The sequence below is a fragment of the Canis aureus genome, chromosome 30 (assembly GCF_053574225.1).
Source record: "Canis aureus isolate CA01 chromosome 30, VMU_Caureus_v.1.0, whole genome shotgun sequence".
Taxonomy (NCBI): Eukaryota; Metazoa; Chordata; class Mammalia; order Carnivora; family Canidae; genus Canis; species Canis aureus.
In genome coordinates this window covers 17,315,584-17,331,091 of record NC_135640.1, presented here as the reverse complement: position 1 = coordinate 17,331,091, position 15,508 = coordinate 17,315,584, and the positions used below count along the sequence as shown (strand labels likewise).

Below are 15,508 nucleotides of genomic sequence, written 5' to 3'. Positions count from 1 at the left end.
AAGGATGACATAATGTTTTGCTCTTTTCTTTCCACACTCTATATGGAATATTTAAAGCACTTACTTATGATAAATGTTCACCTTCCCATTAAATTTTTATTGTACTGGTTTTGTTTTTTGGGTTTTTATGCTAGTTTTATGTTTGAATTGTTATTTAAATTACTTAAATTGCTGTATAGCTGTAAAGTTGAAAGCATCCCACTTTAGATCATCTAAGTACATTTAGGGAAACATCATACTCACTGAAAAATATACATATTATTTAAGCTGTAGACCAACGAAAAAGAAAATAAGAAAGAAGGAAGGAAGGGAGACAAAACAGGGAGGGAGGGATCGTTTTGTTGATATCCTTTTTAAAAAAAGTTATAGTATGATTAGGATAACACTAAACCCATTGTCAGTTTAAGAAGAACTGACCATTTTTATGATGTTCAGTCCTCCTGGATGGCTCAGTAGGTCAAAAGTCTGACTCTTGTTCTGGGCTCAGGTCATGATCTCAGGGGTTGTGAGACTGAGCTCCATGTGGGGCTCTGCAATGGGCGTGGAACCTACTTAAGATTCTCTCCCTCCCCTTCTCCCTCTGCCCTTCCCTGCTCTGTGCATCCCCTCTCTAAAAAAAAATTACTATGTTCAGTCCTTCAATTTGTGAAATACAATATGCTTCCAATTAATTACATATTCATTAATATGTATCAGTGATATCCTCCAATTTTCTCCTTGGTAAGTTCTTGCATATTCATTAAATTTATTACTGGACTTTCACAGTTTTATGTTATAAATGGTAGCTTTTTAAAATTTCTATCATTCTTTTTTATACACAAAAATATAATTTTGCATGCTGATTATCAAACATAGCTCAAAACATGCTTTTTTTGGAAAGAGTACTTTGTAGAGGGTAATCTGTACATGATAAGATACACAAATCTTAAATGTACAGCTCAGTGAAACTTTTTACATATGTATACACCCATATGATCACCACCCTGATCAAGATATAGAAAATTTCCATTAGTCTAGAAGATTCTCTAATACCCTTTTTTTAGCCAACAATGTCCTTCCTCTCCACCTCCCAGAAAATCATCATTCTGACTTCTAGCACCATAAATTTGTTGTGCATATCCTTAAACAACACATACATGGAATCACGCAGCAGTTACTCTTTTGTGTCCTTTTGTTTATAGCTTTTTGTTATTATCAATAAAGCTACAATGTACTCCTTTCTTAAGGGTCTATACCTAGGGATGGAAACAGCACTAGAATAGTATTTGTTGAAATTCATTAGAAATTCCCAGTGTTCCAAAGTGGTAATTCCATTATACATTATCTCAAACAGTATGTGATGGTTCTAATTATTCCACATGCTTGTTAATACTTGGTATTGTCTATATTTCTCATTTTAGCCATTGTGATGGATATATACAGTGGTCCCTGTTCTCTAATGGGATGACTCAGTCAGTATGCACTACCCCAGTGACCACCACTGCTGTGTCTGCCACCATACCCAATAAGGCAACATGTCTACAATCATATGTTGAGTACACATTAAGAGAGGCTACCACTGCCTGTCAGACATGTACTCCTGCACAAATCTGTAAGATTTGACACATAGAAACTTTGACCACCTACCTCTCCCCTTATTCACTCCCTTCTTGGGACTATCAGTGGTACCTCATTATTGACACTTTTTCAAGTTACAATTTTGCTGTTCCAGTCTTATCAGTCATTTCTGGCCACAGTCTTGCAGCCTTTGAAACTAATCTGTTTCATATTTTCAATTTTTCCAAACCACTTATAATCTGACAATGGTGTACCTTTTTATCATAAGAGCTACTCAAAAAATGGAATAAGAAGCATTCTATGTATGGATCTCCTAAGATCTGCAGGCATCTGATATTGTTAAGCCCTTGAATTATTTTCACAAATCAACTTAAAACGATTTGTAACTGCCTCCCTCACCTACTCCTATTCAACACGTCTTCTCAAGGCAATTTCCTCTCACAATAGCTTTCAAGTAATGACTAGGGTGAAATGGGTGGGAGTTACAGAAACCTACGTTGAAAATTTAGAATCCCACCCTAACCATTCCTGGACATGATGCTTTTTTCTTTCCCCTAATGACAACTCCAGGCCATTCTGACTGGGAAACCCTCCAGGTGGCTCCCAAACTCAACTCTAGTTCAGACACCTGGATTTCTTTGTTGGACTGAATGGTCTTAAAGTGTAAAGATGATGATTAGTTGGTTGAGCATACTACTCACCCAGTTCCTTTACAGTGGCCCATGCAGGCCAAAGTGGGAGGTACAAAGAGTCCCTTGTAATTCTATAAAAATACCTTTTTTTCCTCTTGTACCTACCATTCTAGAAAGGTCAGGTTCAAGTAGAAAATTACTACAAAAAAACTGCCTGGGTAGCTCAGCTGGTTAAGCACCCAACTTTTGATTTCAGCTCAGGTCACGATCTCAGGGTCATGAGATGAAGCCCCATGTCAGCCTCCACATTCAACTGGGAAAACACTCTCCCAATCCCTGTGCACTTGCCCTCTTCCCCTTCTTCCCCTTGTTCCTGTGCTTTCTCTAAATAAATGAATAAAATCTTTAAAAAAAAAAAAAAAAAGGGTAAAATTACAACTACCAGAATAGGACATACTGCTTTTGTAGCAGTGGGGGCTATACAAGTAGTCTTTCAGTCTTTCAGAACTGGAAGCTTAATCACAAAGAAAAATGCCCTGGTGAGACTACCCAGAACTGTTCCACCAAGTATAGAATTCTGGCAACTACTTTAATTGACAGTCTTGTGTCAATTTGTGTCATTCATCACCCTTCCTGTCACTATTTTAAGGATAATTTCACTTTTTTTTCTTTGAATATCTTTAAGATTTTCTCAGTCTTAGACATTCCAGAGTTATCAGTATTATGAACCTAGGGGTGAGTTTCTTTTCATTTTCCTGACTAGGATTTGTTGGGCTTTGTAAAATTATAGGGTTTTTTTCTCCCCCCACTTCTGAAAAATCCTCAATGATTCACTCCTTGAATTGGCCTTTGGCTCACTCTCTCCTCTCCTTCTGTAATACCAAGTAAACTATGTTAATCTACTCACTATTTTCCATGTCTTTCAAACTCTCTCTCAGTTATCTGTTACAAGTTGTAGAATTTCTTCTCCTATATACTCCCTCTAGTCTAATATGTTCTTTAGCTATTTCTAATCTATTAAGCCTATACTGTTTTCTTTTCTTACTTTAGTAATTCTAATTTTCATTTCCAAAAGGTATTTTCAGTTCTTTTTCAAATGTGTTAGGTCATATTTTCAAGTATTTCTTATTTCTTATTGCCTTTAAAAGCTAAAGCATAGTTCTATCCATAACAATATCTAAATATTTGGTGCATTTTTCTTGATTTTTGTTGCCTATTGTTCTAGCTGCTCCTCATAGTGACTTTTTTCCAAGTGTGTGTGGTAATTGTCATAGGTGGTTCCAGGAGAGCTTCAAAAGTTACTGAAGGGGATTCTTTGAGGCCAAGGATAAAGAAACCTTCCTAGAGAGACAACGTACTTTTGATTCCATTAGGACCTAGAAACAATATAAATCCAACACCATATAAAACTAAATTCTCCTACGGACATTTAGTGTGACCAAGCAATCAACAGTATTTACATTTTTGTTTGTTTGGTTATCTGTTTTTATAAGTGTGGCAAGCTGAGTAGCATATCCCCTTGAATTTGCTTTCTCTCATTCCCTTTTTACTTTATCTTTGCTTCCCTGGTAATATTATATTCCTCAATAAAGAATTAGCACCTTAAAAAAAAAACAATAACTAATTTCCCAAGTTGAGAATTACTAGACTACTAAAGTGATAGAAATTTCAGCTGCGAACCCATGGTACAACTTTGCAGGGGCAAGTCCTATCACCTCTAATTGCTCCCCTCAGAGCAAGAGCAAGAGCAACTGTCTTTGCAATGCTCTAAGGTTCTGAAGGGGGAAGGGGGAGGATACATATAATCTACTCTTATTGTAAATATGTCACCCTTTGACATAACACTTAATAAGGGAAATGATCTCTTATTAAAGCTCCAGACCTTACACAGACCATGGCCTCTGACTTCTTTTTCCCATACTCAACAAGGATATCATAACTGAAGTTCAAGTTTATATACACAAGTAAATATCACGTCAAGAAATGACTTTCAGTGTTCTGAACTTACTTCTTTGGTTTCCTGCTTTCACTCTGATGTAGTTCTATTTTAGTCTTTACTATCTTAATTCTGGAATACTGCTAAGATCTTAAAATAATTTATATACAACAAAACAGTACACTCTGGCTGTTTCCATCAGAAAATTTCTTAGACCACCATATTTTTTCTTGAAATACCTAGATTTGTATGTAACAACTTTAACTAAAATCTAGCCCGATCCTCTACACAACTAATTCAAAGTCATTTCATGAAGCAAGTCATTTTCACAACAAACACATCACAGACACAAATCAATTACAATGTAGTTTATTAGCAAATTCAGTTATCCATATTGTACTTGTTCCCCATCTAAGCATAGTAACCATGAAATAATTATAATAAATACATCCAATCCTGACATTGAGGAGTAATTATATTAAGAAGGACACTTTAAAAATATTCAATTTCTTAAGAAATTTCACCATAATTTTGTGAGCGGCTGAACAGAAGATTGTAAGATATAAAAAGATAGGCTGTGACTCAAATAATTATAATGTTATATTCCAAATGTATGAATACATATCAAAGTATGTCTGCTAAAATATAACTATCATCAAATGATTCTAGGAATTTGGCAAAATTTTGTTATGTGAACTTAAGTATTGTATAAATAGTTATATTTACTTTTGAGCATGATATATAAACTTTTTCTTAAAAATACATCATTTCCCCTTTTGAATTTAGAATCCTAAGCCTATTAATAAAACCCACTGGAACAAATATCTCTTTACCAAAGGGTTAGCTAGAATTCTCACATTCCTTTCTTCTGACACAGTATGATTTACATGTCTTATTAACCGCACATTTTATATTTAACATTTTGTTAACTGTAAGTTATAAAATCTACACACCACAAAAACTTACATTTTGTACTAGTAAATTAATATAAGTTTTTACTTCTATTACACTATACCAAATCTGCATGTTATGTACAATAAAAATATTTATAAAGTATTAACTATTTTAAGAGTATATTAAAATTTAGAAGACCAATAATAAAAAACACTATCTTAAGAGATATTTGTTTCCATTTGGACACAAATGAGTATCTAGAACAATATGTAATGAATACATTAAACTTAACAGATTAGGAATAATTTTAATACTTTAACTTTCAAGTTATTTTTACTTATTAACTAATTACAACATGCTGTTTTAATTTAAAAACATGTGATATAAAACTACTGACACTATTTGGTATATAAGCTTCCATAGTTTTTTCTATTTGTATACTAACATAAATTCATTTAAACAAAAATATACATATATTTTTAAAAACAAGATTTGAATCATGGCATATATTCTATTCTATATTCTTTAACATATAATAGATAATTTCCTTTAAATATGAAATCCAACTCACGTATTTCACGTTTAAAATATTTCTGATCAAAGCATAAGTAGTCAAGTTTTATAATTATTCAAGACAATTATTTCATTCCAATCCATTTTTTGAGACAAATCAAATTTTACAATTTCTCTAAATCCCTCATAAAATAGGCCTAATTACAATGTCTAAAGATAATGCATAAATTTTTGTTTTTTCATTTAGAATTACTGGCATTAACTGATATTACACCCAACTGAAGAGGACAATGAATTTTAAGCCTTCTCATCTTAATACAATGTTTTATGAAGTTTCCAAAGTAACATTTAAAGACATTAAAAAGTATTACTAAAAATAATTATGTGCCTTTGCTAAACATAGCATTTTGAGACCTCTCCTGCCATACAATAATCTCAGATTACTTAGAAAGAAATATACTACTGATACCATGGTAAGGGAAATTATCTGAGAAAGCTGTTATATTCCAAGCAACTTGTGTTATTGGGAAAAAAACACTAGAGTCATAAGATTTACCCTCGCTGTGTACTTTTGGAAAATCATTCAACCTCTTAAAAGATCAATTTCTTCCTCAATAAAATAGCTACCACTACACCTCCATAGAGTTGTTTAGAAGATTATAGTTATATTTTAAAGACTTTTCAAAATCAACATTGTTTCCTGATAAAACAAATTTATTTTTATTTGACCCATCAACAAATCAAAATGTTTCAAACTAAAAAGTTTCCATTATTAAATCAAAAGATGCATTCTATCACACATTTTGGAATCTTCCCAATTTCTTTAAGAAAAAAAAAACTGTAAGTAAACTATTATATTATAGATCAGAAGATGGAGAATGAAGGCCCATGGGCTAAATCCAGCTGGCAGCCTGTTTTTTAAAACAAGATTTATTGGACCATAGCCACACTCATTAAATTATGTATTATCTATGGCTGCTTTGGCACTACTATACTAGAGTCTATATTAGAGTTGAGTAGCTGTGACAGAAACCATATGGCCAACAAAGTCTAAAATATTTACTACTCGCCCTTTACATAAAACGTTTGCTAACCTCTGCTATAAATGACTACAAACTAAATGGGGCAATGTATCCAAAAGAAATTAGAGGAAGAAAAATAAAAATAAAAAAAGTATTAAAATATTCACCTAAATTTAATGCCTCATAATGCCACTCCAAAATCCTAAAAATCTAAGCTCCAAATCAATCAGAACTAGAATGTGAAAACTTTGGTTACAGAAAATATAAAAACAATACTAAAGTTTCTTAATGGGTTTCTTCAGAATAACAAAATATATCTCTGTGCCTCTTGAAATTAAAGCCAATTATTATTTCTATTATAAGTAATACTTATATCTATTTTATACAAATTATGTTTTTACCTGCTAATGGCTTGCTCCTCATCAGTTATTCCAGTCTCCCTGAATGCCCTGTTTGATTCCGCCAAACTCAAGGCAATTGCTCTCTGAAGATCATCTTTATCATCTCCAGTGAGATCAATCACATCTGAAAAGCAAAACTATCTTTCTCAAAATTAAAAGTCAAACAAAATGAAGGTAATTCTTATCATGGGGATTCTATACGCAATATATCCTTTCAAACCAAAGTCAGCACCAACTTAATTCTCCATAAGAGCCTCTCTGAAAAGAATGCAAAGTACATTTTAAATTGGTTATATTTTAAAACTTAATGCTCTTCCCTACAAAATATGCCTAAAACATAAAGAGCATAAATATTTTTCACTGCACAGGAATCTCAATGTTTGCTATGAAGCCTCTGATGAAAAGCTAACAAGTAGAAAGATCACTAAAAACAGGTCTTTACCAACAAAAATTGAAATCACCATAATTAAACATTTACATTTATGCTTTCTGAAGTTTATCCAAATATACACACATTACAGTTCATGCATACTACCACCCAGACATTAACTAACAAAGTATAATAATAACTGAGATCTCAAAAATTATGCTTCAGAACCTAATTGACCATGAATACATAAATGCTTATTTATATATTTTGTAAAGACTAGAAGAATGTATTAAACTGTTAACAGTGGTTAATTTTGAAGAAGAGGGTTATGGGAAGAGGAAGGAAGTAACAAGGCCTTTCACTTTCTATTTTAAACACTTCTCTACCATCTGAATATTCAATGAACATGCAGTCCTCTCATTTTAAAAAAAACTTTTCATTTCATAAAAAGAAATATACAAATACATGATACCAACTTCTTTTGTTAGAAAGAAAATAGTCTTGATGCTGTAAGTATTCTTTTTCCAAAGAACAGAGGCCACAGATATTATTACTACCTTCAAGAAAACCTTTTTAATCCAATTTCCCAATATATATTGGTCTATTTCCTTCACTCAGAAGATGGCAATAATACACCCATTATCATAAGAGCCATATTACAAAACAGTATGATAAGAAAGACAAAAAGCTATAACTTTGTGTGGTTAGGCTTATGCTTACAGGTATCTTGTATACGCTGTATATTTATTTTATTTGTATTTGAGACATTAAAAAATAATTTTTTCTTTGTAATCTTGTAAAAGGAATTTGCAAGAGGGGAAACATAAAAAGGGTAGGGATAGGAAATAAAATGCCTGCATTTTACCATTTAACTCTAGAGTTATATGTAGTTATTCAAAAAGAATAAGCCACACTTATTGAGAAAGAAATAACGTATATTGATAGTTTCAAAAGTCTACTTCTATTGTTATCCACACTTTTTTCTCTGAACAGTAGTTTATAAAAGAATATTAAAAATATTAGAAATAATAGCTGGCTATGGAAGGTGTTTTTTAAATATCTTTAGAAGTATAATAAAACCTATGAAAATGTAATAAGTAGGGTCCAAAAAAATTTAGTCAAGTAAAATGCAGAACAGAGTATATAGCAAGGTTAGTGAAATGATGGAGCATGCCTAAATATACTGACAGGCCAAAGATTTCCTAAGTCTTACTTACAAGACCCAAGTCCACCTAGATCACAGTCATAGATAGATACCATAGGGGTGTTGCCATCCAGTCTAACTTAAAAACTGATGAAGCAGCTAGGACTAGAAAGGCATAAATGTGCCTCAAAAAATGAGGATATTTTGGTCATTAAATAATGACTAGAACTCAAGTTAGTAAAGAGAGAATAATGGAAGTAAAAAAATAAATAATTTGAAAATCACAAAGAAGCAGAAAAATCAGTTTGGGGGATATGACTAATTAGCCCTCAGATTCCATTCCCTCACCCTCCTAGTGTGCTTTCTTCAACTACAGAAGCTAGAAAGATTAAAACAAACAAATCTATTTTCCCAATTCACTGACAGTTACGGTTCTGAAGAGAATTTAGGTTCCACCAGCTAGATACATTAGGGGGATGCGGGGGATACAGAAGGCAGAAGTGAGGGAAAGCCATCCTGCTGCTTTAGGCTCTTTTCTCCAGCATGACTGGACAGATACAGATTGTTCCGCACAGCATTCCAGTGTCCAATTTCCAGATTCAGGATGTCAAGAGTAGAAGGGGCAACTAGACTCTGCATTCCAATGTTCAGGCATAGCTCAGTAGCAGTTACCTAATCCTGCCTGCTTGTTCTCTAGGCTGCAGCTCCAGAAGTATGTTTTTGAACTCAGTAGTCCCAGAAACAGCCTCCTGAGTCACACTACCTTCCTGACGGTGGCAGAGGGAACAGCTTCCCTGGCTAGCCAGTTCTGCAAGAATTTGGGGATCATTTCATAAGGACAAGCTGCAGAACCTCCTCCACTCCATCCAGATTTTTTTTTTTGAACCTAATTCCCTGGATTAAATTTCTTCTTTGAAACTATCTGGAGTGTTTACTGTTTCATGTCTGACAAGTAAAGGAAACTGGCTAAAGCAGAAACTCACTTAGAAATAGCAACAACTTATAATTAGACCTTTCATGATTTAATTGTAACTCAAGCAACAAGAATGCAAAAAACAAGGCAAGGTTTTTAACCTTATTTTGTAAATAACTGAAGCTGTGAGAAATGAAGTATATCATCATAAGAATAAAGAATGGCGGGATCCCTGGGTGGCGCAGCGGTTTGGCGCCTGCCTTTGGCCCAGGGCGCGATCCGGAGACCTGGGATCAAATCCCACGTCGGGCTCCCGGTGCATGGAGCCTGCTTCTCTCTCTGCCTGTGTCTCTGCCTCTCTCTCTCTCCCTGTGTGACTATCATAAATAAATAAAAATTAAAAAAAATAAAATAAAATGCACACAAAAAGGAATAAAGAATGGTTGACAGCTTTAAACTTAAATCTTAAAACTATGAATCTTTCCTTTCTACTAGCAGATCTCCAAGAGTAGTCAATGGAGCCTTTTAGTGCATAAAAGTACTGCATTTTTGCAAAAATCGAGGCAGTACCACCAAGTTCTTTGAGTAATGTACTGTATTACAACTATTGATACTCACTATTCCAAAAAAAAAAAAAAAAAAAAAAAGGCCAGTTTCTCTTAGATCCTTGATAAAAAGGGAAAATTTTATTTTATTAAATCTCAATCACTGACTTACATATTCTTTTCATTCTATGTGACAAAACAGGAAGTATGCATAGTACTTCTGCTGCATCCAAAGTAAGCTTTTGCTCAAGAGAAAACACTAATTCAGTGCTTGAGCTGCAAGCCAATTGAACTGGCTTATCTTTTTTTCACGGAACACTATTTTTACTTGAAAAAAAAAAAAAAACTACAAACTATGATTACTCAAACTTCAGGATCTGGCAGATATTTTCTCGAGAATAAACAAAGTGAGCCTGCCACCTATATAGGAGAACAAATGAGAGTATGTGTTGCCAATGAGGAATGCAGACTTTTCAAGCAAAAATGATAACTTTGGAAAGCTTGTTCCTACCACTACGCACACATTTTCTCAACATTAAAAGCTTTTTTGGGTAAATCAAGTGATACCAACAATTTTGATTTGTTTTATAATGTAGACATTCTTCTAATATTTAGAATGAAATCTTTTCCATGGTGTAATAAAATCATGCATAGGTAAATCCATTCCAAGAGCAACACAAGTGATAGAGATGCCAGGAATAACTTTAGTTTCTAATATTTGGTCTCTGACCCATTTCCTGATACAGAGTTCCTAAATTATTTGGAATTTCCTGGGTGACAGGAGCATCTTTTGCTTTACTACGATGAGTTCTGGTGGACTCCTGGTATAGATGCAGGATGAATGCTGCACCAGAAAAACCAGAAAAACCAAGCCATGGTGAGAAGCTTGGAACTTTGAGAGGAATTTTTTCTTTGGGAGGAGAGAAGGGCTAGAGATTAGGTTAATAATCTAATCATGCCTACCTGCCCAACCCTCCATAAAAATCTCTAAAGTACAGCATTCAGAGGGCTTCCAAGTTGATGAACATATTCACATGCTGGTATGGTGGCAAACCCCAACTCCATGAGACAGAAGTTCCAGTGCCTGGGACCCTTCCAGACCTTTCCCTATGTACCTCTTCATCTGACCGTTCACCTGTATCCTTTTATCATATTCTTTTTAAAAAAATAAACCAGGACATGTTAAGTGTTTCCCTGAGTTCTGCGAGCCATTATTGCAAATTCTCAAACTCAAAGAGGGGGTTTTGAGAACCCCCAATTTGTTGCCAAGTCAGACAGACTTATGGAATGAACCTGCGGACTCACTACATATGACTGGCATCTAAAGTGTGGGTGTCTTGTGGGACTGCAAGCCCTTAACTTATAGAATCTAAAGTTAACATCAGGTAGAGAGTGTAAGAATTGAACTGAATTACAGGACACCCCACTAGTACTAGAGTATCAGTGAGGTGTGGAAAAAAATTCACATTTCTGGTGTCAGAAATATTGAGTGTAAGCACAGGAAGAAATAAGCAATAGTAGTCTTTAATGCTAGAAAGATAGGTGAATCAGAGACTATTGGTCCTTAACTGAAAAGTTGGAGCTTTTTCCTTTAAGCAATGGAGAAAGTTTATTTATTACTTGTAGTTTCATTATAATTACAATAACTTTCTCCATGATGTTCCCATTACTTCATAAAGCCTCCTCTTTCCATAGGATATTTTAAACAATAAGGCAATCCTCAAAGACCACTATAACCTACTCACACACATTTCAACAGAATGGTTAAACATGAGTTTTTCCTTTGTTTGGAGTTAGCACAATTTCTCCTAAAACATGAAACATGTAATGAACTATTTGTTTCACAATGAAAACTAGCCCTCTATGAGTTTCTTATATGCTTATACTCAAAAAAGGAACAGAGAATATGCTTGGCTATAAATAATTTCTAACTGAAACAATTTCTAATTTCAACTGTAAAAATTTAGCCTTTGTAAAACTTTCATCCAGGGGGCACCTGGGTGGCTCAGTAGGTTGAGCATTTGCCTTCAGCTCAGGTCATGATCCCAGGGTCCTGAGATTGAGCCCTGTATCAGGCTCCCTGCTCAGGGGGGAGTTGCTTCTCCCTCTTCCTCTGCCTCTCCCCCTGCTAGTGCTCTCTCACTCACACACACACTCTCTCTCTCTCAAATAAATAAAATATCTTAAAAAAAAATTCCATCCAAATACCAAGGTCTTATGAATATTTTTATATCTGTGTCAAGGGAGGATCTCAATGAAACACCAAACTTTGTTTCAGCCAACCCTCCCTCTAGTACAAGTATGAACACAATTCAAGGACACAATTGTCACTGTTAGCTGAGTAACACTAGAAAAAATCGCATGTTACAAAAACCTCCAGCATTTTCAAGTCTGCCCAAATTAAAAGATTATTTTCTATAAAGTTGGAAATATAAATACCAAAACATAACACTCACCTAATAAATCTTTCACTCTCCAAAGAAATATTATTTCAGTATTAAAACTTAAATACCGACTCTGAAACATTTCTCTGCTTACTCCAAAATATAGGCAGTCATCAGCTTAACAATGAATTAGACTTCAAATCAATGCATTATTTATAACTCATAATTCATTTTCCCATGAAAACAGCATATTAAGTGACATGAGGCTTCCAAATTAGCCCATAAAGCCAATTTAGCCCATAATATAGTTGAAACTGCAATATATGTAAAGATTTTGAAAAAATTCTTCCATTGTTTTCCTTAACCAAATAAGGTTAAGCCTAAGGGAAAACGTTCCCCTCCCCCTACCAATTAATCAAGTTTATATATATCACCAGCAAAGATTTCTAGGCGGGGGAATGGTATGAGTAGAAAGAACTGTTAGGAGAGTTAAGAGTTAAAGTGTTGAATAAGAGTTTGAGGAGTTGTAATAATATATACCAGACAAGAGCAACTGAAGGGAATACACAAAAACTGACACAACTGCAAACTAAATTATTTTGGGAGATTAGGAAGAGCTTGTTTAAAAAAAAAAAAAAAAATCACTGGGCTACCAGAAGGATGGGGATGCCCTTAAGAGAGACAGGCAACTGGACAGGTTGATGTGGTTGGTAAGTGATGGAGCTGAGAATGAAAAAAAGAGAGAGAGAGAGACAGGCAAAAATGAACAAAGGGATGGTCAGCAGATCAGAAATAAGAAAACTACCATTCTCACCCTCACGCACTCTGTTTCACCATGACGATATCCACACCATTCATTTCCTGAGCCAAATATGCTCCTGCCTAGTCTGGGATACACCTGCCTCGGACATCACGAAGTCTACTCCCTAACTTCATTCAGATATCTGGATAAATGTGAACTCATCCTAGAGAGATTCCCTGACCAATTCTTTGTCTCAGCACATTCCCTGCCTGACATCCAACCACATCCCTGTCACCCTTTGTCCCTTTACCCTTCTCTACTGTTTCTCATGAACTCACTACTACCTGACATTATTTATTTATTGTTTACTGTCTGTCTTTCCCTTATGTAAACTGAGACTCTGTGGCCTAAAAAACTACCTGATACAGATGAGGCAATCAATAAATATTTGTTAAACAAATAAGACTAAATATAGACTACAGAACAGAGACAAAAATAAGTGAGCCATCTTCCCAGTGGCACTAATTAGAAGACTAGAGAACATATGCTTTATCCACCCAGAATTTTTTCTAGTAAGTGAAAGGACAAATAGCATGAAGTATCACATTAGAAGAACAGTACTTAAAAGCAAGAAGACACACTCAATGCAAATTGTGTTTCCCACCCCACGCTTCCATTCTCCTCTCTCTGCTTCCTGTCAGCTCATAAGATGTTCCTACTTTTCCAATCTTCTCACTGCTGAACTCAGATTCTCTCAAACATCAAGGTACAAAAGAGCCTTCTGTGATGATGGAAATACTCTATTAATCTGCACTGTCCAATACAGTAGCCACCAGGCACATGTGACTTCTACTGAACATGGAAAATATGGCTAGTGGCAAGAGAGGAAACTAAATTTTAGTATTAATTTATATTTAAATTTAAGTTGCCACATGTGATTATTGGCAACTATATCGAACAGCTCAGCTCTAAATGGTCTTGTTCTATTTTTAATAATAGCTGCTGAAAGTATAATGGCGGCAGCACTGGTAAAAAAAAAAAAAAAGTGAATAGTAAAGGAACTATTGCTGAGTCTGTCAGAGACTTTAAGGTTTTCCAACTTGGATTACGAAAAAAAAATTGAAGTTAACATTCAATATTAGTCAACAAAAGTTATAGCCTATGGCTATTATTCTGCCATAAAATTTAAGAAAATTCATAAAGTTACACAAGTCATTTTGGAGTACATGTCTAACAGAATTCTAAGTACATGCTTAGAATAGAGTAGAAGCCTAGCCTAGTTGCATTCAACTGGTTGTGATCAACTTTCACACCATTATAGCATTTCATCTTTATGCTTAACCTTGATTTTTGGTGAATCATCAAAATAGCTTTATGCAATTAGAAATCTTGATGGAGTGCCATCTAGGTGGCTCGGTCAGTTAAGCATCTGCCTTCAGCTCAGGTCATAATCTTGGGGTCCAGCCCCATACTGGGCTCCCTGCTCAGCAGGAAGTTTGCTTCTCCCTCTCCGTCTCTCTCTCAGGTTGCGTGCTTTCTCTTTCTGTCAAATAAATAAATCTTTAAAAAAGGAAAAGGTAAAGAAAAAGAGAAAAAGAAATCTCTATGGAAAAAAGAGATTTAACTGTCTTTGTATTATTTTTTTTCTATCCATAGTTACTTGTTTAACATATTTGAAGAATGGAAAAAATATTAGCATTCAATTAATAAAATCCTAAACTGCTTAACATAAGCAATTTACCCTCAGCAGAGGTAAACGCCCTAGACTTGGGTCTATATATTACTTGGGCTTTACATCACTTTTAGGCTGGCTAAGCAATGTAACCAAGACCAGGGTTCTAAGACAGAACCTCACTTTCTATGCAATCCTTACCTAATAACTCAGTTTCTTTTGGAGGAAAAATATACCAATTCTAAGTTTATAAGGGGTTGACCACTTAACAGTAATTCCAATGCCTTATACCAATTTCTCTGAAACTTAAGGCAATATGTGGCATTACTGTCTGTGTTGAAATTACCTACCCAAATCCCTCTCATCTTTTGATCCATACTTTGATTGCTCAATTGTAGCACATCTTGTTCTGGTGGGCATATACAGTTTTTTTCCTGTTTTAACAAGAACTTAATGGTCATGAAGAAAAGAGTATTACTATTTGATTTCAAATTGGGCAAAAAGCCTTACATGGACATGTCTATGACAGAGTCTGTCATGACACAAAAACTTAGCAGAATCTATTAAGTATATACCTATGATATCTCAATATCTTGCACTGTTTCCTAGTCCCCTCTGCATTAATATTTTTTATTGCAAAACTCCAACACAATTTTATTTCCAATTTAAGATGGAGGTGGGAAGCATTCATTTAAGAATCTACAATATCCAATCTGGATAAGAGATCCAAGTAGTGAAAAAAGATGCCTAAAAGTTTCACTAATACTACTTCAAATGATTAGG

General features: G+C 34.5%; 1 protein-coding gene across 3 annotated transcripts in view; it reads right to left on the bottom strand.

Moving 5' to 3' along the window:
- Nucleotides 1-15,508, bottom strand: part of USP25 (ubiquitin specific peptidase 25) — a 136,781-nt gene that overhangs the window by 89,778 nt on the left and 31,495 nt on the right. For all 3 annotated transcript variants that reach the window (XM_077878833.1, XM_077878834.1, XM_077878835.1), the window contains exon 4: nucleotides 6,956-7,079. In XM_077878833.1, the coding sequence (XP_077734959.1) occupies nucleotides 6,956-7,079 (124 nt within the window). The remainder of the gene's footprint in view (nucleotides 1-6,955; nucleotides 7,080-15,508) is intronic.